This window comes from Enoplosus armatus, chromosome 8 (genome assembly GCF_043641665.1).
Source record: "Enoplosus armatus isolate fEnoArm2 chromosome 8, fEnoArm2.hap1, whole genome shotgun sequence".
NCBI classification, from domain to species: Eukaryota; Metazoa; Chordata; class Actinopteri; order Centrarchiformes; family Enoplosidae; genus Enoplosus; species Enoplosus armatus.
This window is the reverse complement of record NC_092187.1, coordinates 293,057-320,271: the sequence shown is the minus strand read 5'-3', so window position 1 is coordinate 320,271 and position 27,215 is coordinate 293,057. Positions and strand designations below refer to the sequence as shown.

The 27,215-nt window shown below is 39.4% G+C and overlaps 1 protein-coding gene across 1 annotated transcript in view; it reads left to right on the top strand.

The window, feature by feature from the left end:
• The window catches only part of LOC139288431 (SLIT-ROBO Rho GTPase-activating protein 3-like), a 38,177-nt gene that overhangs the window by 7,475 nt on the left and 3,487 nt on the right, over positions 1 to 27,215 (top strand). The window contains exons 2-20 of the mRNA XM_070909728.1: positions 3,583 to 3,914; positions 8,140 to 8,311; positions 8,392 to 8,554; positions 9,866 to 9,928; positions 10,044 to 10,217; positions 10,442 to 10,570; positions 10,868 to 11,089; positions 11,798 to 11,899; positions 12,055 to 12,240; positions 18,785 to 18,869; positions 19,442 to 19,469; positions 19,759 to 19,855; positions 21,351 to 21,411; positions 21,577 to 21,654; positions 22,296 to 22,424; positions 23,146 to 23,251; positions 23,349 to 23,576; positions 24,943 to 24,998; positions 25,230 to 25,401. Of these exons, the coding sequence (XP_070765829.1) occupies positions 3,845 to 3,914; positions 8,140 to 8,311; positions 8,392 to 8,554; positions 9,866 to 9,928; positions 10,044 to 10,217; positions 10,442 to 10,570; positions 10,868 to 11,089; positions 11,798 to 11,899; positions 12,055 to 12,240; positions 18,785 to 18,869; positions 19,442 to 19,469; positions 19,759 to 19,855; positions 21,351 to 21,411; positions 21,577 to 21,654; positions 22,296 to 22,424; positions 23,146 to 23,251; positions 23,349 to 23,576; positions 24,943 to 24,998; positions 25,230 to 25,401 (2,321 nt within the window). The 5' untranslated portion in view covers positions 3,583 to 3,844. The remainder of the gene's footprint in view (positions 1 to 3,582; positions 3,915 to 8,139; positions 8,312 to 8,391; positions 8,555 to 9,865; positions 9,929 to 10,043; positions 10,218 to 10,441; positions 10,571 to 10,867; positions 11,090 to 11,797; positions 11,900 to 12,054; positions 12,241 to 18,784; positions 18,870 to 19,441; positions 19,470 to 19,758; positions 19,856 to 21,350; positions 21,412 to 21,576; positions 21,655 to 22,295; positions 22,425 to 23,145; positions 23,252 to 23,348; positions 23,577 to 24,942; positions 24,999 to 25,229; positions 25,402 to 27,215) is intronic.

Genomic DNA, 27,215 nt, shown 5'->3' with positions numbered 1-27,215 from the left:
ACTACAGTCTTTACTACACATACTTAAAATATTAAGCATTTTTCGAAAGAAAATTTATGCTGGGAGATTTTTGTGGGGACACACACATACAAACAAAATAATACATACATACATACTAAATAAATAAAGCTTTATCTTATCTCATACATACACGTCCCAATCAGGTAACAGGAGCTCACAATGGGCGCTTTTGTGGTAGCTGGATTTTCAATATTAAAGCTGATGATAACAGATGATAACAGGAGCTTACCGGTGGCCACTGAGAAGGATGGGTTTTCAAAATTAAAGCCCCAGATGGCAACAGACAAGGCTGGATTTTCTAAATAAAAGCCCCCATATGGTAAGAGGAAGAATTTATAATTTGTGTTTAATTTCATTTCCATTGATTTATTTTATGCAATTACAATGCCTAAAAATTCAACAAATGTGTTACAAAATATCTGGTTTGTTGATAAATAGTCAAAGGTACAAGACTGCGTACATAATAACTACAAGTCCAAGGGTAATTTCAGAAAGAAACATCCAATTGCTTTAAAGTTTTCTAATGTGGGCCACTAATTGCTAGATAAAGATTAAGCTACTCAGAAAATTGAAAATACAATCTGCAGTGTAAATTGATAAAATGTTGATTTTGGGTCAATTTTGGATGAACTCAGCAACTATGGTGATGTGTTTTGAACACAACTGCAACAACAAAGTGTATTGAAAATCGCAACAGCTCTGATTCACACTTTATTTACTGGCTTCTTCTCTTTGTCAACAGCGACTGAGGCTCATGGGTATTGAAGTATTTAAACTCATCCACTATGAAACAAAGTCAAAATCATTAAAACTGGTGGTCATAATATAAATCTATTGGACCATTACATTATCATTACTTAATTTGTTTGAGTATTTGAATATTACCTCATGGACATCCCCAACCCCTGACCTCACAGCATTGAATGTCTTTCATTACTCACCCATCCTCCCATTCCCTCCCCCAACACCCCCACCCCACCCCCCTTACTCTCCATTCTGCACTCTGCCCCCACCCCCACTGTCCCTCCTATTAAATCTCCCTCCTCTGGTGTCACTGTCCCTTTCTGTCTTGTCACCCTGGCGTCTTTTGTCCTCTTCCTCTGGCTCTCTCATTTTCTCGTTCTGGTCTCAATAAATCTCCCTCTCTTGCCCCCTGTTGTCCTCTTTTCATTTTCAATTTCAATTCAATTTAATTGTATTTATATAGCGCCAAATCACAACAAAAGTCATCTCATGACACTTTATAGATAGAGCAGGTCTAGACCGAGTTTTTATAATATTATTACAGAGACCCAACAGTTCCCACCATGAGCAAGCACTATGGCGACAGTGGCAAGGAAAAACTTCCTTTCAAGAGGCAGAAACCTCGAGCAGAACCAGACTCTAGGTTGAGGGGAGTCATCTGCTTTGACCAGTTGGGTTTGAAAGAGGGAGAGAGAGAGAGAGACACACACACATAGAGACACTGACACAGACAGACAGACAGACAGACAGACAGGCAGTGATGTATAGCAGCACCAGTAGTAGCCATAGCAACTATAATAATAATGGAAATATGGCTAATAATAGTAGTTACAGCTGTAATAATGACTGAAATATGACTAATAGCAATAACAGCTTTAATAAAAACAGAACTATGACTAATAAAAATGGCAATGCCAGCTAGAGTGACTATATCTTTGGATTGTGTGTTTCAGTCTTGTCTGAGTTTAACATCAGATAATTGCAGGCCATCCAGGTCTTTATGTCCTTAAGGCATGCTTGAAGCTTAGCTAACTGATTAGTTTCATCTGGCTTGATCAATAGATTTAACTGGGTATCATCCGCATAGCAATGAAAAGTGTTTTCTTATAATATTGCCTAAAGAAAGCATATATAAGGTGAATGGTATTGGTCTAAGCACAGAACCTTGTGGAACTCCATGACTAACTTTGGTGTGCACAGAGGATTCATCGTTAACATGTACAAACTGAGATTGATCTGATAAATACGACTTAAATCAGCTGAGTGCAGTTCCTTTAATGCCAATTGAATGTTCCAGTCTCTGTAATAGGATATGATGGTCAATGGTGTCGAATGCAGCACTAAGATCTAACAAAACAAGTATAGAAACAAGTCCTTTGTCTGATGCAATTAGAAAGCCATTTGTAACTTTCACCAGTGCTGTCTCTGTGCTATGATGAGCTCTGAAACCTGACTGAAAGTCCTCAAGTAACTTATTGTTATGTAGAAAGTCACACAGCTGGTTGGCGACTGCTTTCTCAAGAATCTGGGAGAGAATGGGGGGGTTAGATATAGGTCTATAGTTGGCTAAAACCTCTGGATCAAGAGTGGGCTTTTTAAGAAGAGGTTTAATTACAGCTACTTTAAAAGACTGTGGTACACAGCCTGTTAATAAAGACAGACTGATCATATCTAGTAAAGAAGTGCTAAAACCTCTTTAAGCAGTCTAGTTAGGATGGGGTCTAAGAGACAAGTTGATGGTTTTGATGAAGAAATCGTTTCAGTTCTTTGGTGAAAGTCGATGGGAGAAAAGCAATCTAAATATACATCAGGTTTTACAGCTGTTTCTGAGATTCCTGTGTTTGAAGGTGAGGTACCACCTGAGGACAGGAGGTGATCAATTCTGTCTCTAATAGTTTTTTTTAATTTTATCATTAATGAAGCTCATGAAGTCATTACTGCTGAGGGCTATAGGAATACATGGCTTAATAGAGCTGTGACTCTCTGTCAGCCCGGCTACAGTGCTGAAGAGAGACCTGGGGTTGTTCTTGTTCTCTTCTATTAATGATGAGTAATAGGCCGCCCTGGCTTTACAGAGGGCCTTCCTATAAGTTTTGAGACTATATCGCCAAATTAAATGTGATTCTTCCAGTTTGGTGGAGCGTCATTTCCTTTCAAGTTTCTGCGACGTTTGCTTTAATTTGCGGGGTTGGGTGTTATACCATGGAGCTGACTTTCTTTGTTTTATTATGTAATTTTTTAGAGGGGCAATAGAGTCAAGTGTCAGTCGCATTGAGCTTGTGGCACTATCAACATGACCGTCCATTTGGGAGGGACGAAGGTTAGCAGAGGAGTCCTCAGTTATATTGAGACAAGGCATTGAATTCAATGCCGATGGAATCATTTCCTTAAATTTAGCTACAGCCCTATCAAATAGATATCTAGTGTAGGCATTTTTGCCTAATGGTGTGTAGTCCAGTAATAGGAATTATTAATTTAGCCATTGCTAAGTTGGCTGCTAAGCTAATGTAACAGGTAGAATAGTGTGTAAACAACTGCGAGATTAGTGAAAATGTCGCTAAATAGGACAGAGCTCTGAGTGCTAAGCAGAACTAGTGTACGTTTAAGTGGTTAGAGGCTGATTAGCTGCTGTAATTAAATATATAACAAACAAATTTAACTTGTTTGAGTTTAGAGCAGCCAAAAATGCCATCAGTGACACAGAAACCGGAAATGACGCAATACGCTTACCGCAGTACATCAGCACGTCACGTCATCCGTATCCACTTCTTCTCTTACCATTATCCTCTCTCTATTGTCCCTCTGTCTGCTGCTCAGGCCAATTCACCTATGGATCGGCATTCATATCAGAAACTCAGGGGATTCCATGAACACATCGACCCGACTGACATCCCTGCTGAGCGCAGACGATCAACACTGATCCCAATGCACTGCACGCACGTGTGATCAACAAAGCCAAGGGGTCGGGGGTGAAAGGTCACAGACGAAAGGTTTCAGGAGGGGAGACGCTGAGGCTACGAGAGGAATCAGGGTTCAGGAAGGAAGGCCTCAGTGACAGACGAGAGTCAAGGGGTCAAAGATGATGACATCACATGGAAAGCTTAGGAGGGAGAAGGGGAGTCTGGCCGAGTATGAATCGCAGATGAAAGGTAGGTCACTCTGGATGTGCTTGTGTGTGTGTCTGTGTACATCTGTGCCCTTTACTGCACCTCTGTTTGTGCATGTTCACTTATCTGCATGCATGAATACATATAATACAGCATATCTGCAGGCATGCATGAATGTGTGCAGTTGCTCTGCACAGTCATCCAGCCATAGACTCTCACTGGACGTATTTGTGCATATGTGTTCATGTATGTAAAATACCATGCAGAGTCTCTTAAATCCAATAGGAGCAAATAATTCTTTAATCAAAGTAAAAACATAAACAAGACCAAATTGGCGTCAGAAGATTTGCACATGACAACAGCAGTGTGTGTGTGTGTTATGTGCTGCGTTTTGCTGCATGCCGTGGCTGGGTGGCTCTCTGTACTGTACTACAAGGGTGTATTTATAGCCAGTGTGCCAATGTTAGTGTTTTAGTGATGCTGTCTCCTCACATCCAGTCAGCCCTGGGCTGTGTACTCACACAGAGACAAAGAAAAAGAGGAAAGAGGGGAAAGAAGAAGCAGGTAGACTGGGGATGGGGGTGGGGGGTGGGGTAGCATGGGTGAGCAAGGAAAAAGAAGAAAGGGAGGACCGAGAACAGGTAAGATAAGGAAGAGAGGTGTTATCAGGACAGAATGTTTGTATTAACCTTTTCAAACCAATGTGCAGTGTGTGTGACTGGCTTAGCTGTGTTTGCATGTAAGACTTGTGTATAATACAAGGTTATGTTGGGTTATTACAGGTAAGCTGTGTGTAATAATCTATATGTTGCTGTCAAATTCTCTCAGTGGCAATCACACCTCATTTTATTGTTCCCTGATTAGAAAAGGAATCGGTATATATTTTATAATATAATAATTCATAATTTCCTCATTAATTAAATTATTGTGTGAATTAACTATTCCTGTGGGTGCCCCCAGACACCATAACGTCCACCACAGGTTGAAAAGTACAGCATGCCCCCCTCAACTGCTCACCACAGACTCTCACCTAGCTGAAATATATCATAACCCCACATCGCCTTCCTTCGCTCACACATTGTGAATTAAAAATGACACCAAAACACCTTGCTTTAGAACACACATTATCTTTCATTACTAAAAAATGTAATTAAATCTATTTTGTTTACTTCTGTCTTCTGCTTCAAAGAAAAACACACAGAGATAAGATAAGACAACGACAAGATGACGCTTGTATTCAAGTTGAGGACCAGCCCAAAGATTGGAGATGGATCAGGTTATTTTAACACTGTGCCACAATAGGCAGAGTTTGGGATGGAGGAAGGCGTTTTGTGCTGAAACTCTATTCCTTTGTCTGAAACTTTAATATTGCTGTTCATGTTTCCTGACTCTAGTGAATTCATGTTGTATGCGCAAAATTCACATACTCTCAAACATCACTATGCCCATGTAATCTTGATTCAGGACATATTATAACAATAGTTACAAAATCATTCCGGGAGCATGGTTTTGCAGCAAGTCATATTTCAGAACGTCATTCAAGCTGTTATCTGATATTCCTAACTACTATCAAAACATACATTTCCAATATTGCTAATAGGTGAACAGAAAGTTAATACTTAATTTGATTACACAGTACAGTATAATAAACTACCATTTTACACACTTATAATTGCAACCTTAGTAAATAGAGACTCATTCTCTACAGTCAGTAGATGGCACTGTGGCCACATGGTACACAATGTATTAAACCATGAATTAACAATTCAGTCGTCTTACATCGTACAGAGATCGGAGTTGCACTATTTTCCAGTAGAACATATGCTAAGTAATGTTATATACTGATCTTAATTTAGCTCTTATTTTAATCTTGATTCAGGCTTAGGCTGGGAAAAGAATATATCAGTGTTACTTCCTCAGGAATGCACTTCAGTTTCATGACAGGCCTGGTGGTCATCTTATCTCAGACCAGATCAGAGGTAAGAGGGACAGCGAGAACATGTTGCATGTGTGTGTGTGTGTGTGTGTGTGTGTGTGTGAGAGAAGAAAGAAAAGTGGTGTTTTTAGTCTCTCTTCTTTGCATTAATCTGCAAATAATAATAATAATCAGAAGATCATGTCATGTTGTGTCTTCACATCTGGTTGTTACTTTGTTATCTTGACAAGATGTGTATTTCTCAGGGGTAGAAAGTCCTGGTACTTTCTCTGGAAAGTGTCCCAATGACACCTTTACTAACAGATCAGGAGAGGACTCCCCTAAGAGGGTTCTTCTCAAAAGAATTCCCACTGTGGAATTCCTTAAAGTGAAGAATCAGTCCTGCAGGGTGTCGGTTAATCCGGGGGAGACACACACCTTTGTAATCACTACATGAAAGTCTTCAAATGGTTCACAAAAATGTAAATAGGCCTGTCTCTTCTCATCTCTCTGATCTCCATTTCTTAAATTGCTCACTACTAGTAATTTTTTCAGTTAATACTTTTGTAATCTAACTCAGTTAGTTATTTTGATGACTATTTTTTTACTTGAGTACTTGTCTTCTGCAAAGTAACAGTACATTGCGTACAGTAACAGTATTTGGCTACTCTACCCACCTCTGGTTACCACTTTACTTCCGGTGGGTCGATCTCAGTCTCAATGAATCTATTAACATCAGTACTCAAAGTCCATGTTTATCCTGCCGACGAGAATTCAACTAACATGCTGCAAACTATTTGATGTCGACTGCATTTCTCTGACCTTCTGGCAAATTGTTATTTGTGATACTAGTCTATATACATAAAATTATCTTGACTTGAATTGACTTTTTCAGCGTGCCCCGTCCACATGGTGGCACCCTAGACGTCTGCCGATACGGCCTATGCTTAGGGCCGACCCTATTTGATATGCACAAGATAAGGGTGCTCTACAGTGCAGTATAAGCATAAAAATACATACACGTACACACAAACATACAAATATATCCATATATTATATCCATGCATTTCATAAAAGATATATAATTTTGATAATACTTCACTTCACCACTTCAGACCAAATTTCCTTGTTTTCTGACTGCCCGTGATCTGAATAAATAATATCAATACAACTGTGAACCCAATGAGCAGTGGTGACGAAACTCACATCATTTACTTCAGTAAAAGTAGGAATGTGTAAAACTCACTTCATTACAAGTCGAGGTCCTCATTCAAAATAGTACTTTTTTAAAAGTGTTATCAGCAAAATGCTTGAAGCTTAAGTAAAAGTACTAATTATGCAGCACAATCTGTGAATAATTTTATTATATATGACATTATTCCATTTTTGATTCATTAATTTTACTGTTGTAGCTGGTTGAGGTGGAGCTACTTTTGACTTTATATATACATAGTTTGTCCAGTGGTGGAGGGAAATCTCTCTTTGGTTGAACTGCTTACACCTCATATACATCTGAAAGAAGGCTTTTTTGTGAGAGGTCACAAGCCAAAAAGGTTGGGGATCACTGGTTTAAACTTTAACAATACATTGTATTTTAAAATATTATCACGTGTTTTTATGTAGAATCTTAATCGTTAACGTAACTAGTAACTATAGCTGTGACATAAATGTAGTGGAGTAAAAAGTACAATATTTGCCCCTGAAATGTAGTGGAGTAGAAGTCTAAAATAGCATCAAATGGAAATACTCAAGTAAAGTAAACGTACCGAGCAGGTTTTTTTGTTGCTGTCGGCCCTGTAAGATATACTCTTCATTGTAACGCTGATAGATTCAGCAGAGAAGATTAGGACAGTTGAGAAATAAGGAAGATTTTTACCTATAATGTTAGGGTAAATATAGCCATGCTGACCACTTTCCAAAACACAGAGACTTCTTGGCATTCCCAAACCATACAACCATTGGAGTATTATTCCTCTTGTGGACGTGCTAATAACTTGATTTGGTATCAATTCAGAGGAGTAGAAGATGTCCTATCCAAACTCTACTCCACTACTCTACACAGAGAGTGACTGAGTATCCACTGCTTAATTAAATATTGAATGTATTGGATTGGGTGGGGTAATTATATCAACTGTGAGACACCATATGCATGGAATCTGGTAAACTTGTAATGAGTTAATCTCTAACAGAAATAAATCTGATTACTGTGTTCATCCATGGTTGTGTATGTGTGTTCTGATGTCGCTCTGTGTCTGCATATGTCAGTATGTGTCCGGGGTTATAAACATGTAAAATAAATCTTCCTCCTTCTCTCCATGTCTCTCTCTCTCTCTCTCTCTATCTCTGTGTCAGACCTGCGGGCCCAGTTGACAGACCAGATAAAGATTTTAGACTCTCAGGTGGAGGTGAAGCAGCAGCAGCTCTCAGACCTCTCCGAGTTTCTCCGGCGTCGAGGCGACATTGAGGCTGAATATACACGCGCCCTCGATAAACTCACAGAGAGATTCACCCATAAGACTAAGAAGTAAGTGTGTCGACAGTATGTGAGTGGACACGTCTTTTTTTTATGATGCATCTCAGTAAGGATTCCTGTATTTTCTCCAGGAAGGAGCAGTGGGGTCAGTCTGTGTGTCAGGTCTGGTCTGTTTTGCTGACTCAGACTCGGCTGGAGAGCCGGGAACATGCAGCACTGGGTGACACCTGCTGCAATACACTCACACAGCGGCTGACACACAGTACAGAGGACACACACCGTCTGCACAAACGGGTGAGTGGATGTTTGGTCACATACATGCAGAAACAGAAACACGACAGACACACAACTTTCAGTGGATAGCAGAATAGGCAGACCACTACACTAATATCAAGTTAATAAAAACTGAAATCACTCAACTCAAGAAAAAGAAACCCAAAACTCAATGCATAAATTCAGTAAGAGGGATTTTTTTCAGGGCTGCCAGATTCATTTTGTAATATAACACTCAAATGCCTCCAGTTGTTAATTGCCAGTCTTGAAAGGTGAACAGGTTCACCAAATAAACTCTAAAAGTTGGCATAAACTTGTCTTCTTATGAATCGCCTTTCATGCATTTGTCCTGTTATCTGTCTTGGTACCACAGTGGCACCTGCAGTCCTTAAACAGTACACAGACTCATCTTGCTCAAAATGCTGGCTGTCGGACACGCTCATACCTCCTCATAGTTGAACAGTGAGCAGAATTTAATGAAGTCCCTGCAGTCCTTTCAGAGCAGCTAAGAGGTGTTGTTAGACCCAACGCCACCCTTTTAGCTTTTTTAAAATCACTGTCAACACTAAAGTTGCTCTCTGCAGTTGTACTAAATAACAAAACAACTCATAATGCCTGAATTAGAATTAGAATTATAAATATAGTTCTTGAAAAGTAGCTAAACAACACAATGGCAAAGTGAATTACTGTTGTTATGTGGTGTTATTTATGTATTTATTTACTTACTTTCATTTTTGGTATGTCCATTTTTATTTTTGGGACTGTTCACTTTCTTACCTAGATTAGAGGAGAAGATAGATACCACTCCCATTTCTGTGTGCAAACTATGAAAGTAGAGGCAGCAGGCAGTTAGCTTAGCTTAGCATAAAGACTGGAAACAGGGGCAAAGGTACAAAAGTCCACATACTAGCACCTCTCAAGCTTCCTAATTAACACGTTATATCTTGTTTGTTTAATCTGTAATTGTTAAAATGACAAGTTGCGATTACATGCTGCAGGTCTTGTTGTCACCCTGAGGTTGTCAGGCAACTATAGCAGAAGTCCAGCACGTGACTCGCACAACCACTTTTTGTTTTTACATGTTTAATGTTCGGATGAAATGATAATAACAAAGTTAATTAGTGGACTTTAGAGGTGCTGGCTGGCTGTTTCCCCCCATTTCCAGAGTTTTTGTGTGGCTAAACTGGTGGCTCTAGCTTAATATTTAGCATACAGACACGAGTGTCATCTAACTGTCGGCAAGAAGTCCATATCCCAAAACTATTGCTTTTAAATCACTCTTATACAGGCAAAAGTGTCACGTTTTTGCCAATCTACTTTTGTGAAATGCAGAGCAAAGAAGTTGGCATCCAGATGCAGGATGAGCTGCTAAAGGTCACCACTGAACTGCAGACGGTGAGCATTTCACATCGTTGTCCTTGCATGTAATAATGCAAAATAATGTAATAATGCACAGACATTGGCAATGCTGACGTGAGGTTTCCATTATGTGACGTGTGTGGTAACAAAGGCTCTGAAGACATACAACCAGTACCACACAGACTGTCTGATAGCCGAGGGGAAACTGAAGGAAGCCGAGCGGTTGGAAGAGAGACACACCGGCAAGTCAGCTGAGCTCGGCCCCGGCCAATCAGGCGGACAGAGGCGGAGTTCTGTCAAGAAGATGGAGAGATTAATGGAGAAAGTGAGTTTGTGTCAGAGAACAAGAACCATTTCCTGTTCCTGTTGTTTAAAGTAAACTTCGAAATCCTGTAAATACATATCTCCTTTATGCGTATGGTTTTGAGTAATAAGTGTTTTTAATAAGTGTGTCTTTTTATCAACACATGGGTTTTTGTGTTCTTATGTGTATTATCTTCTCTGACTTGTATATATTTTGTGTGTGTGTGCGTGTGTGTGCATGCACAGAGGCATGGCAGAGTGCAGGAGACCCAGCTGAAGTGTACAAAGGCTCGTAATGACTACCTGCTGAATCTAGCAGCAGCCAACGCAGCCATGAACAAGTACTACCTGCAGGACGTCAGCACTCTCATTGACGTAAGACACATGTGTGCTGTGTGATTGTCTGTGTGTGCTTATGAGACTGAGACTATTCAGTGGTTTCGAGTTACCTTTTTATGCCACTCTTTCCTGAGGAAGAACACTGGTTAAAAAATAAAAACCCTCCTTTCTCCCACACCACAAACACCCCATTATTTTTTATTCTTTCTCCCCTTTTCCTCTCATTTTTCCTCCCCTGTGCCATCATTGCCTTCCCACCACTTTCTCTCTCTCCTCCCTTTCATCACCGTTTTCTCCTCCCTTTTTCCTTACTCCCCCCCTCCCTCCTGGCAGTGTTGCGACCTGGGTTTCCATCTGTCTGTGGAAAGGGTGATGAGATGCTACCTGGCCAGTAGGTGGCGCATCCAGAAGACAGAGGAGACCGGGCTCAAGCAGCTCGAGGCTGCCGTGACATCCCTGGACCAGGGTGGAGACAGAGATGCGTTGCTACAGCAACACGACGCTGCCTTCTGCCTTCCATTCAGATTCAATTACCATCCTCATGAGGGAGACCAGGTGAAATCACTGTACCTGTGGTAGAGGTGTATGGTTTCCATGGAACACAAATGCCATGTTACCGTCTGTCTAGTTTATTCTTTCTTATTCTTTTTATGTTTAACTTTTATATGTGATTGGATTTAAGGATTATTACGCAATGGTCAGTGAATAATGTGACCAAATGAATACTTACGTAATTCTAATTAAGACCCATTTACAGTGTTCTCTTTTTAAAGCGTGTCAGCTGGAAAGAGGATAGTTTTTAATCAGTGCGCAAAGTTAGCGCTTATTAGCTAGCTAGCTAGCCACAGCTGATAAAATCTGCTAGTGGCAGTTCATTTCAATAATTACTGTGCAGGGGCTTTACTCAGGATCAGTGGGAAAACACTGGAATAAGTGCATCTCTATTTTCTGTTGTACTAATGCAACTATAAACTCTGCCCTGTTAAATTTACAGTGTCAACCATATGTTTATGACACTGTGACACCCTGTTGCTTATTGCTCACAAATTGCCCTGCTACTCATTTGTGTTTTTAAAGTCAACCTGAAATGAAGAATGTAGGAAAAAGTCCTTTCACTACGACCTCCCACCACTGAAAGCATCACAGCATCACTCTCTGCCACTCCCATCAAATAAAACTGCCTTTCTTTCTCCAAACAACACGCCATTGGTTTGAACTTAATGATGCCTCATAATGATAGGTGATGTTTTGTTTGTTTTTCAGGTGTGTGAGGTGAATGCGGAGAGCCAAGTGAGGTACGAGCTAGAGACCAGGTTCCAGCAGCTTCAGTCTCGACTTGCTGCCGTTACCTTGGAAACAGAGGAGGTCAGCTAATTATTCTCACTGCCTGTTTCCATAATGATCTGTTTGTCTGTCTATCCCCATCCGCCAGTCAGTCACTCAATGGGTGAGTGAGTGTGCGGCAGAAATGAAATGAATTCACTGAATTAGCAAATCTACATTTTCTTTCCCTTTTTCAGGTCAGTAAAACGCTTAAAGCCACACTCACAGCCCTGCTGGACAGTATGTGTGAAAGCGACTGTAACCCCTCCCCGGACGTGCCCAGCAGCCTATCACACGAGCCCCCTGGAGGAAACACCACCCCAAAGCTTACCCTTGCCAAGCGTCGAGCCAATCAGCAGGAGACAGAGACCTACTATTTCACTGTGAGTTATTGCTGTATTTACTGCTGTTACAGTATCTCCAAAGATAGATATCAGGCCAGTATTACAGATATAATGTCCTTCAATCAAAACTCTGACATGATTTTGTTTTTATAATAGAATTTTCTATGATTAATCATAACGGATCACTCAGTAGTAGTATTAGTGTCTTAGTATTATTGTATAATGTTAAAGATATTTCAGTGGGATTTCCACCCTGACAGGGATTCTTTTTTTTTCTTCCCCACAACATTTTAATTAAAATATTTAACACCATGAAATACAGCCTTTTACATATAGTCATATAAAATATAGCAAAACATAAAATTGGTCTATTGACACAAAACAAAGAACCAAACAAGAAGAAAAACCAACACAAACAAAGAAAAAACAAGAAAAATAAAACCAAAAAACTCAAAACCCGAATGCTTCTCCTGTTTAACAAGTGGTAATCTATGCAAAAATGGAGTATATCAGTTGCAATAGATGCAAACTATAACAAGTAATTAGAGGAAAAAAAGACAATTTGTACAAGCTACATTGTCTACAGAAATAAGTAATTCACTTGATCATCTGTTAAATCTAAATCCTTAACATAATTAATGAAGAGCCATACTCTCAAATATACGCTGTTTAAACTTTAATATGCAAGTTATCCTTTCTAATGGAAGATAGCATCTGTCTTATCCGCTGAGTTGTGCTTGGTCTGTGAATATTTTTCCATGACAGTGCAATACATTTTTGGCATAAAGCAAGCTGAGGTCTATAAATGCTTGTTCATTTTTTACTGTAGTTATGTTTCTCTGGATATAAGCCAAACAGAAAAAGCTTTGGGTTCGGTCAAATTTGTTTTGAAATAATCTTTTCAATTACAACTCTTACCTCTCCCCAGAACTTTTGAATCTTTTTGCATAGCCGAATACAATGAAATAATGTTCTTGTTGTCTCTGTACATTTTGTGCATATGTCTCGTATGTTTTTGTTATATCAATTTAATTTCACCGGTGTCACATATGTCCGCATTAACTATTTATACTGTATTAGTTTAAGGCACGTATTTATAGACTAAGTATGGGTATCAGTGCAAGCTGCTTTCCGATCTTCATCTGAAATTTTGACTTTCGAAGTTTTCCTTCCAGGCATTCAGCTTATACTGTGAATTTTCTGATGAGTAAGATGTCAGCAAATTGTAAAACTCTGATATGACACCCTTTCTCAAACTGTCCTTAGTCATAATTTTTTTCCTAAAAGATGAGTGTAGGGGTCTGGCAAGTACATTATTTTAACTTACTTTAACAAAGCTTCTAAGCTGAAGGTACTTTTTTTGTTTTCTATTGAGGTTGACCTCAGCTCATCAAGACATCATAACAGCTGAGCCTGTCAAATAAAGGTCATTTTAAGTCCTTTAGAGTCTCATAGGTTAAATGTTGCATCTGCTGTACCTGGTACTAAGAACAGATTACCCCATATTAGACTAATTGTGATAAGGACAGGGGTTCTTTTAAATATAATTTTACATCATACCATATTTTTATCATATGTTTTACTATTGGATTTTTAGTTTTTTTTGGCGTAGTGTTTTTTTTTTTTCTTACTGTATTTGAGTATATGTATAAGGGAAGAGGTCATTTTAGACTGTGAAATTCCATTTCAGTCCAATGAGGTGAATCATTGTTGAAAAATAGAACATAACAGATCTCAGCTGCGTGGCCCAATAGTACCACATTAAGTTTGGACATTTTAACCCCCCTCGATCAAATGGTAAATACAATGTAAAGAGTCTTGCCCTCTTAATCTTCCATATAAATCCCACAAATATTTTTTTTTTTTTACATTTTTGAGAACAAATCTGAAGGTGGTGGTAGAGGAATGTTTTGAAATAGATTAAGTAATTTTGGTAGTATATTCATTTTTTTTCTAACAATATGTTTATTAAACATTTTCATTTATACACATGTATGCACACAATTGTCACAACCATATAAATATGTGCTTCAACAAACAGCACACTCCTTGAGACATGTGCAACAAAAAACAAAAAAAAATTCAGTAAAGAAGAAAGAAAAATTTAATACTAGCAGTTGTTTGTGTTGTGTTATCTCTAAAATAATTATCTATTTCTTTCCCAACATATTTAACAAAATTTTCATCTAGTAGCCATTTCTGATTCAAACTCCATCTGGCAGGGTCTTTCACAAGATTTTTGTCTACATAAATCAGGCAACAAGGTCCACGGTCCAATATCAATATGCTGTCATAGTAACAATCTTGTGTTTTCAAAACAAGTGTTGCTGAAATCAATACATATAGTAATTTATATGTGAATATGTCTGATATGCACTAGATTGGCAAGAGTAAGCAATGTTGTTAGGTTTCAAGCAAATTCAACTCATTAATAAAATGGTGAATAGTTGTTCTATTTCTATTGTGAGTCTGGTCAATACCTGTAGATCTGTCCTTGACCGGATCTAATGTACAATTCCAGTCTCCTGCAATTATATATTCTCCTGGGAGGGATGCAAGTGTAAGAAATACATTTGTAAATAAAACAGGTTCATCCGTATTCGGACCGTAAATATTTACCAAGTTCAAGTTAACTGAAAGCAAAGATTCAATTACGTTAGAGACTTGAAATGGCACTGATTTGTGGATGAGAATTATAACTCCTCTAGCTTGTGATGTAAATGAAGCTGCGTAGACACTCCCTTGCCATCTCCTGCTTATTTTTATACTATCTTCCTTTAAAGTGTGCATCTCCTGTAAAAAGACAATTTTTGAATCCATGTCTCTCAACTTATTCTTAACTTGTTTGATCTTCCTAGTTTTCAGTAAACCTCTACAGTTCCAGGAGGTGCATTTGATTTCTACCCTTTGAGACATTCCAGATGTTATACCATAATGTTTCCTTAATAGAAGTGTCCTGCCTGAGAAGATTAACATTTTTAAACATCAGAACATCCACTGAACTCAGTGAACTGCAAGAAAAACTTAACCCCATTCTCCCAACTTAATGGGACCCCCCATAGCTTATGTTGCTTCCAGCTATGTTTATGGACAGATCCTTGGATCAGTCCTTCCTGCCTTCCTCAATCCCTTTATCTGACACAATGAGAAAATAAAACATGGAAAATAATCAACCCTTCCTGCTCCGTGTAGGATATGCAGAGATAAGATTCTGGATTATAGTAAGGTGCACATGTGAAGACTAATATTCTAATCATATCATGCTCTTTAACACTAGCATAAATAAAATTAGTAAAAAAAATAAAAATAAAAATAAGTAAATAAAAATGAATAGATCCAGTTACTACAGGCTGATTTTCAAAGACAGATACTTCCAGAATAATACATTAATATAAATCAAATAGGTTACTGTTATTCAAAATGCTATTATTTCCACAGCCTTTACCATTACAATGTGAATAAGGGAAACATACCAAAAATGATTGTTAAATGGTAGAACTGATAATAGTAGCAACGTAAATAAAGGAGCTAGAGGTTAGAGTTAAGAGCAGCGCTCACTTAAGCCCATATTGAGGTAGTAAAAAGTAAATCCTCGTTTCTTATATTGTTCAAATTTTCTTACCATACAGGTAACTTCACGTATGTCATTTACAGTTTAAACAACACAATAATGAGAAATAGTTCCCCAGAGTCTACTGCTGTGCCCTACATTGTGTAAACTTAAGCTTTTCTAATAAAGAAAAATAGACATTATAATAAACTTGATGGGACATCAGCTTTTCTAAAGCTGACATTGCCTCAGACTTCACCGTAGCCACGTGTGAGATCCCACACGTGTAGAATGTAAATAAAATAGACGACTGCGTCCATTTATAAACATAATAATCTAACCAAGTGTCTTACAGCCTGTTACTGCACAGCCACTCTTACCATATGAACAGTCTCACAGCATCCATGAGGTAGACCTGGGTGTTAGTCTTGCAGTCTTTGCCTCATATCAGACTCTCGGTCCTCTGTTTGTGCTTGCCCAGCTTCTTCTTCAATCCCGTTTATGAATTCTTGTGCCTCCGCCGGCTTGTTGAATGTGTGCGCCTTCTCCTTGTAGGTTACCACCAGTTTGGCTGGTGGCATTATGCCGTGTTGCGAAGTCGCTGTAGAGTCGAACTCTCCGGTTCTTGTAGAGAATGTTCTGGGTGAGTCTTCAGTGCTTCTCTCTGGCCCGATGCAGTGCGCTCTTTCCAACACTATCAGGTTCCTCACAGGGGGCCAGGTACAGCACCTCTGGTAGCCAGCCCTCCAGGAATGCACGGGTATCCGGTATTTCATCTCCCTCCGGTAGGTTCACTAGCCTCAAGGTATTCAGCCGTGATCTCGTCTCCATGTCGACAACTCGACAACTCTCCAGGGCGTTGTTCCTTCTTTCCAGAACAGTCTCTAGTAGCCCTACATAGCCCGACAAGCGTACCTCCGCCTGTGTTATTCTTTCGGTGCAGTCAACCACATCTTTCTTCGTTTGCTCAACAGCAGACAAAATCCCGCCATGGCGGGTTGAGTTTTTAAGTTGTGTATTGCCGTTAAATATTCGTCTTTAGCACCGGTGAGCTCGCTTCCACGGTGCTCTGTAGCGTTCGTCTACACTTTATTTTTTAAAAATGAAGCCTGCAATTTAAGTCAGTTTAAGTTTATAACAAATCGAAGCGGAGTCGGGTTGAGCGCGACTTTCCAGCTCGCGGCCATAACTGGAAGGGTATATTCATTTTTAAAATATTATAGATATTAGTAGTGATATCCATTTATCAATTAAGTCACTCATTTCTATCATTAAAGGCTCATAATTAGCATTAACAATATTGTCTAGCCTAGGCAAAATCTGCACTCCCAAATATTTAAACTGTTCTACCCAACTGTTATTCCACAAAATTGTGGGTGTGAACGTACTGCTATTGTGTGGTTCAATTTCTAATGTAAATAATAAATGCAAGTGGGCAGCCTTGAGGACAACCTCTATTGATTTTTATTGGTTTTGAAATACTTATGTTTAAGATTTCCACTGGAGAATTTTTATGTATTACCTGAACCCATTTTATTAAGTTATTTCCGGATCCAAATCCTTCTAAAACATCTGGTCCTGCACTTTTTCCTGATTTCATGTTATGGATGGCATGCCCAAGTTCTTCTTTGTTAATTTCTCCAGTTCTTCTTTATGTTCATTTGGGATATTTGGTACAGGTAGTCCATCTAAAAATCTATTTAGGTTTTGTAAATTCATTTCATTTTTGTATCATATAAGTCTTTATAGTGGCATCTAAAGGCATCATTAATTTCTATAGGATCCACAACTACATTGGATATACTTGTGGTGATTGATGTTTTAGTTTCTAATTGTTTAATCTGTGATGCTAATAATTTTCCTGATTTATCGCTGTTCATAGAATGTTTGCTTTAGTCTCAAAAGACTAGAGGCAACTCTGAAAGAAGACAACTTATCATATTCAGCTCTCAAAATCAGTAAATTCGTTTTCCAATTGTGGGTTAGTTTTCTCATAAATGTTTTCCTGGAGAGTCTTTATTTTACATTCCGACAGTAATCTCTCCTCTCACGCCTTTTTTGATTTTGAGCCTGTATAACTAATAACATGTCCTCTGAGAAACGCTTTGAATGCTTCACACTTTGTACACACAGATGTTTGTGTTGCATTAAGTTAAAGAAAACAAATCTGTTTTCCTATATCTTTAACAAATTCTTCATCTTGTAACCATTTGTGCTGAAAATGCCATCTAGATGGAAGTTTTATCCACATATACTAAACAACATGTAGCATGATCAGAGATCACAATATCATCATGGAAGTAGTTATGAATTGATCTAGTCCTGTGGATCTATCCATACTGGGGTTTAATGTACAATTAAAATTCCCTGATGTTATGTATTGCCCTGCAAATGATGAGAGAGTAAGGAACAGATCTACAAAAAAATTAAGATCATCTATATTGGGGCCATACAAGTTTACTAAATTTAAGTTCTGATAATAGAGAGCCTTGGACTATTAAATATCTTCCAGTTCTATCTTTGATTACATTTTTCACTTGAAATGGGACTATTTTATGAATAGGAATCATAACCCCTCTGGCCTTTGATGAAAATGATGCTGTGAATACACTACCCTGCCACCTCCTCCTAACCTTTTTATTGTCCTCATCTAAAATATGAGTTTCTTGTAGAAATACAATTTTAGAGTCTAATTCCTTAATCGTCAATTGTATATATGTCTCAATGAGAAATGAAATACAGACACACAATTTCAGTGTAGATTAAGAAATGATTAAGGGGAATGTAATTTTGTTGGCAGTGATGCAGCCATTGTTTCCTTTATTTACTCCTGACACATGAGTGAAATGTTGTGAGTAGTGAGTAATGGCCTTTTGAAGGACAAATGGAATGTTGTGCAGCACTGCATAAGTCGTTGTGAGGATTGCATGATGAAAGCATTTTGAGAATTGCAACAGTTTCAGAAACTGTAAGCACTGTAATACTGTAAAACTGTAATACTTTACTTAATTTGGTTCTATTTTTTTGTCTTAGAAAGTGAAGGAGTTCCTCACCAGCAGTTCTTTGACCTCCAAACTTCAAGCCAAACATGACCTTCTCCAAGATGCCATACAGAAAGGTAATCTACCACAACAATGTTAAAAGATGGGTAGGGAAGTTTCCTCTAATGTTGCCACTGTTCGAATCTGTTTATGATCAGTGCGGTTTTACAAATGATGAGGATGTGAAATTTAAAAGAGAACATTGTCGGATAAACGGTAGACAATATCAAAATCGGTTCAGCAAAACCAGAGATATCGGCTTTTTTATTCTAATCATTCGTCTTCCTTGCAAAACCCGGTGCCCATATTACCCACAATGCACCCTGACCGCCGACAGTTTTCTCTGAGATTAGGGTGTGGTATATTAGCCATGGCTAATGTAGCCATGAGCCTCTATTCCAAGTAGAGAAGAGGAGCGGGCTTTGGAGGTCTGGGTCCCAGATTTTTTGTAGTCTTCGGCCTCAACTGACGCTGAACCGAGCGATATCACTTAAGGACATTTAACAGACTTCACACAGCTCCCTCTGCGGCCACAAAAGACATACAACTTTTTTCACATATACAGTAGTACTCCCAAAGACCTCTAACAATGCTGCACATTGTTTGTACAACCTCTTACTCTTTCACTTGTTTTCTGTCTTCCTTCTAGCTGAGGCTGTCGACAGTGACCCCTCCAGGTAAACAGTGTATTTACATAGCCAAGAATAAGGAGAGTGTGACTGAGAGAGGCATAGAGACATGGAGAGAACAGAGAGGACAAGGAGAAGAGGAAAGCAAAGCAAATCGAATGAAATTTGAACCTAAATGCCATTTTGGGCAATTTTCTATTATGTATAAAAAAGCTGCTTTTTTTTGGAGGAGAGAAATACTAAAAGTGTAACTGATAATAGCAATTAGCAAACATCATTAAGTGTTAATACCCACATGTAAAATGGCATTAAGAATTTTATTCATTATATTTCTCAGAATGCAATGTGCTCGGTCAGTGCGTGTTTGGAAGTCCAGACCTGTTTCCCAATTCTGCCACACACTCTTCACTACAGACATACTCTCCTACATACAGGTAACACTCTTTCACACACACACACACACACACACACACACACACACACACACACACACACAAATAAAAACAGAACATCCCTTTGAAATACACCCTTGTTTTTGCCTCGTTTTTATTTGCTTGCTGCACTGCTCTGCACTCTGTTCAATCCTCCAAAGGAAATGATTCAGAATAGAAGAAATAGCTGCTGCCTCCATGTGTATGGTCATACTTATAGCTTATTGCTGGCTTTCTCTTCTTTCAATCCATTCCCCCCTTTTATCCCTTCCTCTCTTGTGAAAGGGATTAAAAAGCACTGGCGTCTTTGCTGCCTCCTCTCTTGACTCCTTTATCAAGAATGTGTGCGCTTATGTGTGTCCCTTACCATGGCTTCTACATCTTTATTTCCCTTATTTCTTACTCTGCTTTTTCTAATCTATGCCTTTTCGCTTTCTCTTTTCCGCTGTGCTTGGCTGCAGAAGAAGAAGGAGAATGTCTCGGACACAGGTACCAAACCCCATCTGTGACTGCTTCTATACTGCATGCAGGCCAGTGGGCTGTTTCCAGCAGGGCCGTAGCTACCGTTGAGGACACTGAGGTCATGGCCCTTCTTTTGGATTTTGGATTTAGCTATCTACAGTTAAAAAACTGTAAGAAAGGAAGAGCTGGTCATTTTGGAAACTTTGCTTTCTTGCCGAGAGTTGGATGAGAAGATCGATACCACTCTCATGTCATGTATGATAAACATGAAGCTCCCGCCAGCAGCCAGTTAGCTTAGCTTAGCACAAAGGCGGGAAGTGGGGCTAACAGCTAGCCTGGCTCTGTCCAAAGGTAACAACATTTTGTTCCAGCAATTAACTTCACGTAAAAACCACATGGATTAAACAAACAGAGGACAGAGCCAAGCTAACTGTATAGGAGGCTGCTGATGCATTTTCACATTTAATGGACAGATACGGAGTGCTATGATTCAGTATCTCCACCAGAATTAAATAAAATAAAATAGAGACAAAGTTCTGACAATTATTTTAGTTACAGTTTAGATACATTTATAAACAGTTTTTTGATTTTCCAGAAGAATATCATTGAGAGAGCTCCTCAATTCTAGATATAATGACATTGAGCACGAAGCTCAATAAATAAAAAAAACGAATAACTCAAGTATTTTTAGAAACTGATTTCGAGGGGGCTTAGACTCATGACCTCAGTATTTCAAAAATCCTGGTTACGGCCCTGGCAGTGACATTAAGCATTTAACCTGCACCTGGCGTCAACCCAAACAAATAAAAAGTCATTTTATGACTCACTCAGTGTTATTCCTTAGCTCTTGTAACCCTCTCATTCATTCATCCCTCTGTTTAATCACTGTTTCCCTTGCATTGTATCTTCCTTATCACTTTTTTTCTCCCTCCTCTTTCTTTGCATCTCTGTCGGCACTCTTCGGTCTCTAACGCTCTCCTATCGTCTCCTCTCGTCTCCTCTCGTCTCTCCTTCTCGACTCATCCTTCTTCTCCAGAGCTCTGGGCAGCAGATTCCTGTGGTGGTTGAAAGCTGCATCCGTTTCATAAACCTTCATGGTGAGTCAGTTTTATGATATGGCACTGAGCCCTGCTGAGAGAATTTTGGACACTGAGAATGAGTGGGTAGAAGTACTTATTTGTATGTGTGTGCGTGCAATCCTGTGTATGGAACATCACGCATCTATGAATATGTAATATAATGTGAATGTGTGTGTGTCCCAGGTCTCCACCATGAAGGGATATTCAGAGTTCCTGGATCACAAAGGGAGGTTAACCTCCTCAGAGATGCATTTGAGAGAGGTAATCAGAATCAGAAATCAGAAATCAGAAATACTTTATTGATCCCCGGGGGGAAATTGTACAGCACCGGTGCTCCCATTCCAGAGTAGGAAAATAGCATAATTTAGAACTAAAGGTATGTACAAAATATAAAAATAAGAAATAGAAAATAAAAAATATACACATTTACAGTATTTAAGTGAAGTGAGGTAAAATGAGCTTCTGAGGGCAGAGGGAGGACATCAGAGGGAAAACCAGAAAACATTTTCTCAAAATATGACAGAGTTTCATCAAAATCAGTGAATATAAGTGTGTGAAACACGCATCTTTTTTTCCCCCAAACTGATTCTTGTCTCATTTGTGATCTGAACAGTAAGTTCATCAAATTCAGAGCCCCATATCAAAAGTGAAGAAAGTGGGCTTTTAAGAAGGGGGGGCGGGGGGGGGGGGGCTGAAAGAGACAGAAGCTTGTGTCAGACAGAGGATGAACTGAAGGGCTGCATGAAGGGCCAGAATAAGATGAATAAGGACTTCTTTTTTTAAACTGTGAATCATGCAAAGCTACTCTAGTGGTGCCCCAGAATAAAACTACAGAGCTGGAAATGAGCATAATAGGTCCCCTTTAAGCCTGTGTTGAAGGTTTTCTGTTTTACTCCCTGTAGGAGACGATCCTCTGTCAGACAGTGAGTGTGACCTGGACTCTGTGGCTGGTGTGTTGAAGCTTTACTTCAGGGGCCTTGAGCCACCTCTCTTCCCATATGACAGCTACTCTCAGCTGCTGGAGTGTGTCCGTAAGACCCCCTTATATAACCTTGATGTCTGTGTGTGTTAGTGTTTGTGCAGGTTTTCATGTCTGCTTTCAGTTACTTGGTTTTATTATTATTTTGGTTTCTAGATACTTATTCTACCTCAGTTTAACTGATTCACCCCCTCATGTACAGTAGAATGTGGGTAAACCTTTTTGCACATGACTATGACTAATTTTGATTTAGCTTCAGTCGATTCAGTAGCAGCCTTACACAGTGGTTGCCACATTACTGATGCTCCACACACAAAGTAACTCATTTAGGGAATTCTCCCCTACAAATACATGTACTGTTGATGCAAGTTGGTGCAACTTCTACTCTCTCTACTGGTGCATCTCACTGTCTTGTTTGTTCTCTGTTGTTATCTCTCTTGCTGTGTCCTTGTTATTCCTGTAGGCGTGTACCCAATTCTGTTTTCCAAAACAGAAACTCTGAGTCACAATTTGCACAGCTAACCAATGTTGTGAACCTGTCTGCAGGTTGTTTACTTCCCATAAATACTTTAACATCAGTGGCCTAATAAATCAACCCAGCCACCTCAATTTAGTAGTTTAAGTGCTTTTCATAACATTTCTTTAAGTCAGAATTTTGGGTGATTTGTGCATCTGACACTGCTGCAGGCATGGAAAACCTGTAATTTCAACAAATGAAACTTGTTATGATATTTCATCTTGCCCCTTTTCTCTTTCCTTTCTGTCATGAGCAGAAATCGAGGGGGTGACAGAGAAAGCTGCCGAGATTAAAGCGATTGTCTCCACCTTCCCACGGCCTCTCCTCGTCGTGATGCGTTACCTTTTTGCTTTCCTCAATCAGTAAGCTACAACGTAACCCAGTGTGGGATATTCTATCACTTGAAATATCTGCTTATGGTCATAGGACTAAAAATTCAGTGCGTGTGTGTATTCCCAGTGTGTCTCAGTACAGTGATGAGAACATGATGCAGCCTTACAACCTGGCCGTTTGCTTTGGTCCAAGCCTGCTGAGGGGGATGGATTCTGATGATGCTGTTGCTAAGCAGCCACAGGTCAACGATCTTGTCAAAACCATGATCCTTCAACATGACATCATCTTCCCCAGCCAATCAGAACTTCCTGGCCCCGTCTACGAGAAGCACATGACTCTGGAGCAGGAGTACTGGTGAGAGATGAGTAGTCATTGATATAAATGTGCTATTAGTTGTGATGAAATGCTGTTAATATGTAATACACATAATATTTACTATATATCAATATATAATTGCAAATATGAGTCAGAAAATATGGAGCGCCCAAACGAACACGATGTAGATTATGTGACAAATGTTAGCATTAGCTTGCTGTATAAAATGCTTTAGCTACTAAGCTGACGCTAACAATGTCAGCTAGCTTAAGCCGTTTTTAACGTTGTAATTTATTTTATCAACTGATAGTGGCAAGCTTTTTGTTTTTGACTGATTAGAGGGTAAAGAAGGGAGCTAGGCATTGCTGCCTATATTGCAACTCCTCCATCAGGCCAGCTGCAGGGTAGTCAGCTGGGAGCCACCTTGCCCCTTTCATCTCAGAACATCTCGAGGTGGTGGGGCAGCTGCAGCTGACCCTAGGATCTTTGTTTTTCCCACTTTGCGTCTTTTCTTCTGAGTTAAAGCCAGAAGCTCCCGTCCTCTGACTCCTCAGTCAGTTGTCTGAGAGCCACCTTCTGCTTGTACCCGGTATTTCCAAGAGCCTTCAGAAGTGTTGGATGGATTTCCCAGTGAAGCCTCTGCAGCCCACTTCCACAGGGTGGACTGATGCCTTCCACCCTGCTTCTGTACACACAGCTTCCTCTCAAATGCTGCCTCTATTTTCTCCTCCCACGGGACAGTGAGCTCGGCCATGGTCACAGTCCTGACAGAGGTGGACCATGATTAATCTAACTTGTATGTGATCCAACTGGCGTCCATCATTGATGTTTATACATAGTGGCATCTTTGCTTTGAAAAACTATATCCACTTATTTCTGTCCTTGGATGACTTGTTGTAAATGACTGGGCCACTGCCTCACATTGCTCCAGAGATTTGTTTGTCATGTTAGAGTTCCAAGTACTCCCCCCTAAGCCCCTTTTTCATGGCTCATCCTCTTGAAACTGAATTTAATGCCATACCAAAGGCATTTCTGAGCAGTTTGCAATTCTTTGTGTAAAAACTGCTTAATACTATTAAGCTGATCGCTCACTAAAATTGAACACAAGCCTCCAGCCTATCGACAGTGTCCATGGAAACCTCTAACACCCCAAAATCGGGGGGAATTCAATAAAACTGTCTGTTTTCTTCATGAACATTTATATAATATGCTTTTTGACATTTGACAGAGTATTATCAATGATTTGGTTTTAGCGTTATTTGAGAAATCTCAGAGCAGCATGATGTCTTATGTGAAATTGCATAAGTGAAGTGAGGGATTGTATAAAGAAAGTATGATAGTTGGTCTGTGCGTCAAACAGAAGAGAACTGTGCATGACCACAGACTTCTGTTTTTCTGCTTGCAGTGAACCAATCACAGAGGAGGGAGACGGAGAGACTGAGCATCTGCCTAGTGAGGACGGTGAGTACATACAGTGCATGCACACACACACACACCAGAGACAGGTATCCATTAGACATACGCTATGCATCACTCACTATACCTCATATGATTGTACCACAAACCAAACCACATTTACATTTTGAATAACTATTTATATAACAAAATCATTGAATAACCAAATTATGATTTACAAGCATACAGGAAAAAAACAAAATGTGGCTGAGTTGATTGTAACTGCTGTGTGTACAGAGTGGGAGGCAGTGGCTATGTTCGACTACATGGCAAGATCTCCAGCAGAGCTGTCCTTCAAGCAGGGAGAGCTTCTCATCCTTCACAGCAAGGCCTCTTGTGATTGGTGGAGAGGCGAAGTGGGAGGGGTTAAAGGTCTCATCCCTCACAAGTATATCAGTGTGCTGGAAGGGTGAGTGACACTGATACTTCAGGACCATTCAGGCAACCATTGCCACTATATCCAGAACCATTGCCAAGATGATTTTCCTTGATGATGGAGGTAGATCTTTATCTCAGTTTGAGACAGCTAATTAAATTTGAGTCTCGGCTCCTATTGATTTGCTGTATTTGCCTCCCAAATGAGTCAAATATTGTTTCTTGGGTGCCAGATTTCTTGAATACAATACAGTACCACAGACCTCACAATCAGAGTTGGTTGATGTTTTTTTGTTTTTTTAGACACAGTATGCTAACAATGCTAAATTTACATTATGAGAATAGTTCGACATTTTGATTTCTTTCTTTCTTATTTGACTGGGGGCAGGGCGAAACAGCTAGCCTGGCTCTGTACAAGTTTCAAGGTTTTATTTATCACATACTCTCTATCTCTACATTGTACAGTGAATTGCTTTCCCCCCTCCAGAACTGTGCTTGACAATATAAGATATCAAATATTCAAAATAAAATCTTTAAATAATTTAAATATCAAATATGGAATATTAAATAAGGTGCAAATATTAAAGGTGCAAAATATTAAGGGATTCTGGGGAAGGGTGGAGGTAAAGGTGTAGTCTATCAGGACCCTGGCAGTGTCCTCGTTTAGGATTTGGATGGCCTCAGGGAAGTAGCTCCTCTTTTGCCTCTCCATTCCATGATTGCATCTTCATTGCCCTGCAACAGTTCAAAGAGGGCATTGCTCAGATGGCTAGAATTCTTTATAACTCTACCGGCTTTGGTCCTGCACCGCCTGGTGTAAATGTCTCCCAGGACGGACAAACATGCAATAGATGTCATACGGACAAAAGGATGAGAAAATTATAGATGGGTGGTTTGTAAACACATATGAAGAATGGATCCGGGAGGATGTTGAGCAACTTTAGGTGTCACCAAACAGATAGGACCTGAGCCACACAATCAAGTTTACAGTATTCTTGTCACCAGGACAAATACGGACCCGCTGGACGGATAATGGTAACAGGTAGTCAAAAGCAGCTAAATGAAAGTTAAAGCAATAAGATGAGTTCTTAGTTTGGATTTAAAGGCCCCAATTTAAAGCACCGTGAAGTCTGATCTGACATGGATGGGGAGCCATTGAAGGGACGCAATAGGATCAAATGTCCTAGTTTTAGTTAAGATTCTAGCAGCAATATTCTGAACCATTCCAGGACTTTTAGTACAAGCACACGGCAGGCCTGACAACAAGACGTTATAATAATCAAGTCTGGATGAAACCAAAGCGTGAATTAGGATCTCTGTATCAGTCAAGGACAGAAGACACTTTTTTAGCTACGTTGCGTAGGTGAAAAAAGGCGATCTTGGTGATGTGCTGATCAAAAGAAATCCATGACTGCATGTAATTTGGACAAAGTGTGAAATATGAGGAGAGAAAAGCAGCGGGCCAAGAACAGAGCTCTGAGGTACTGCATATTTCAGATCAAATGTTGCTGTTCTTTCAGTAAGACTTAAACCATGTGAGAGCCAGGCCAGAGTCTAGGACTATACAACAATCAATGATATCAAAAGCCGCACTGAGACTCAGTAATAATATGTATATAAGATTGGTATGATTGGTGTTTAATCTTCATATCTAAATCATATCGCCTTATAAGATACATATATACATACATATACATTGTTATTGTATATATATATATATTTTCACTTTTTTCATTTAAATATATAAATGTATATATATATATATATATATATATTATTTTTGTACATACTCTTATTTCTAAATTTATGCTACTTTCTACTCTTGAATGGGAGCACCGGTACTGTATA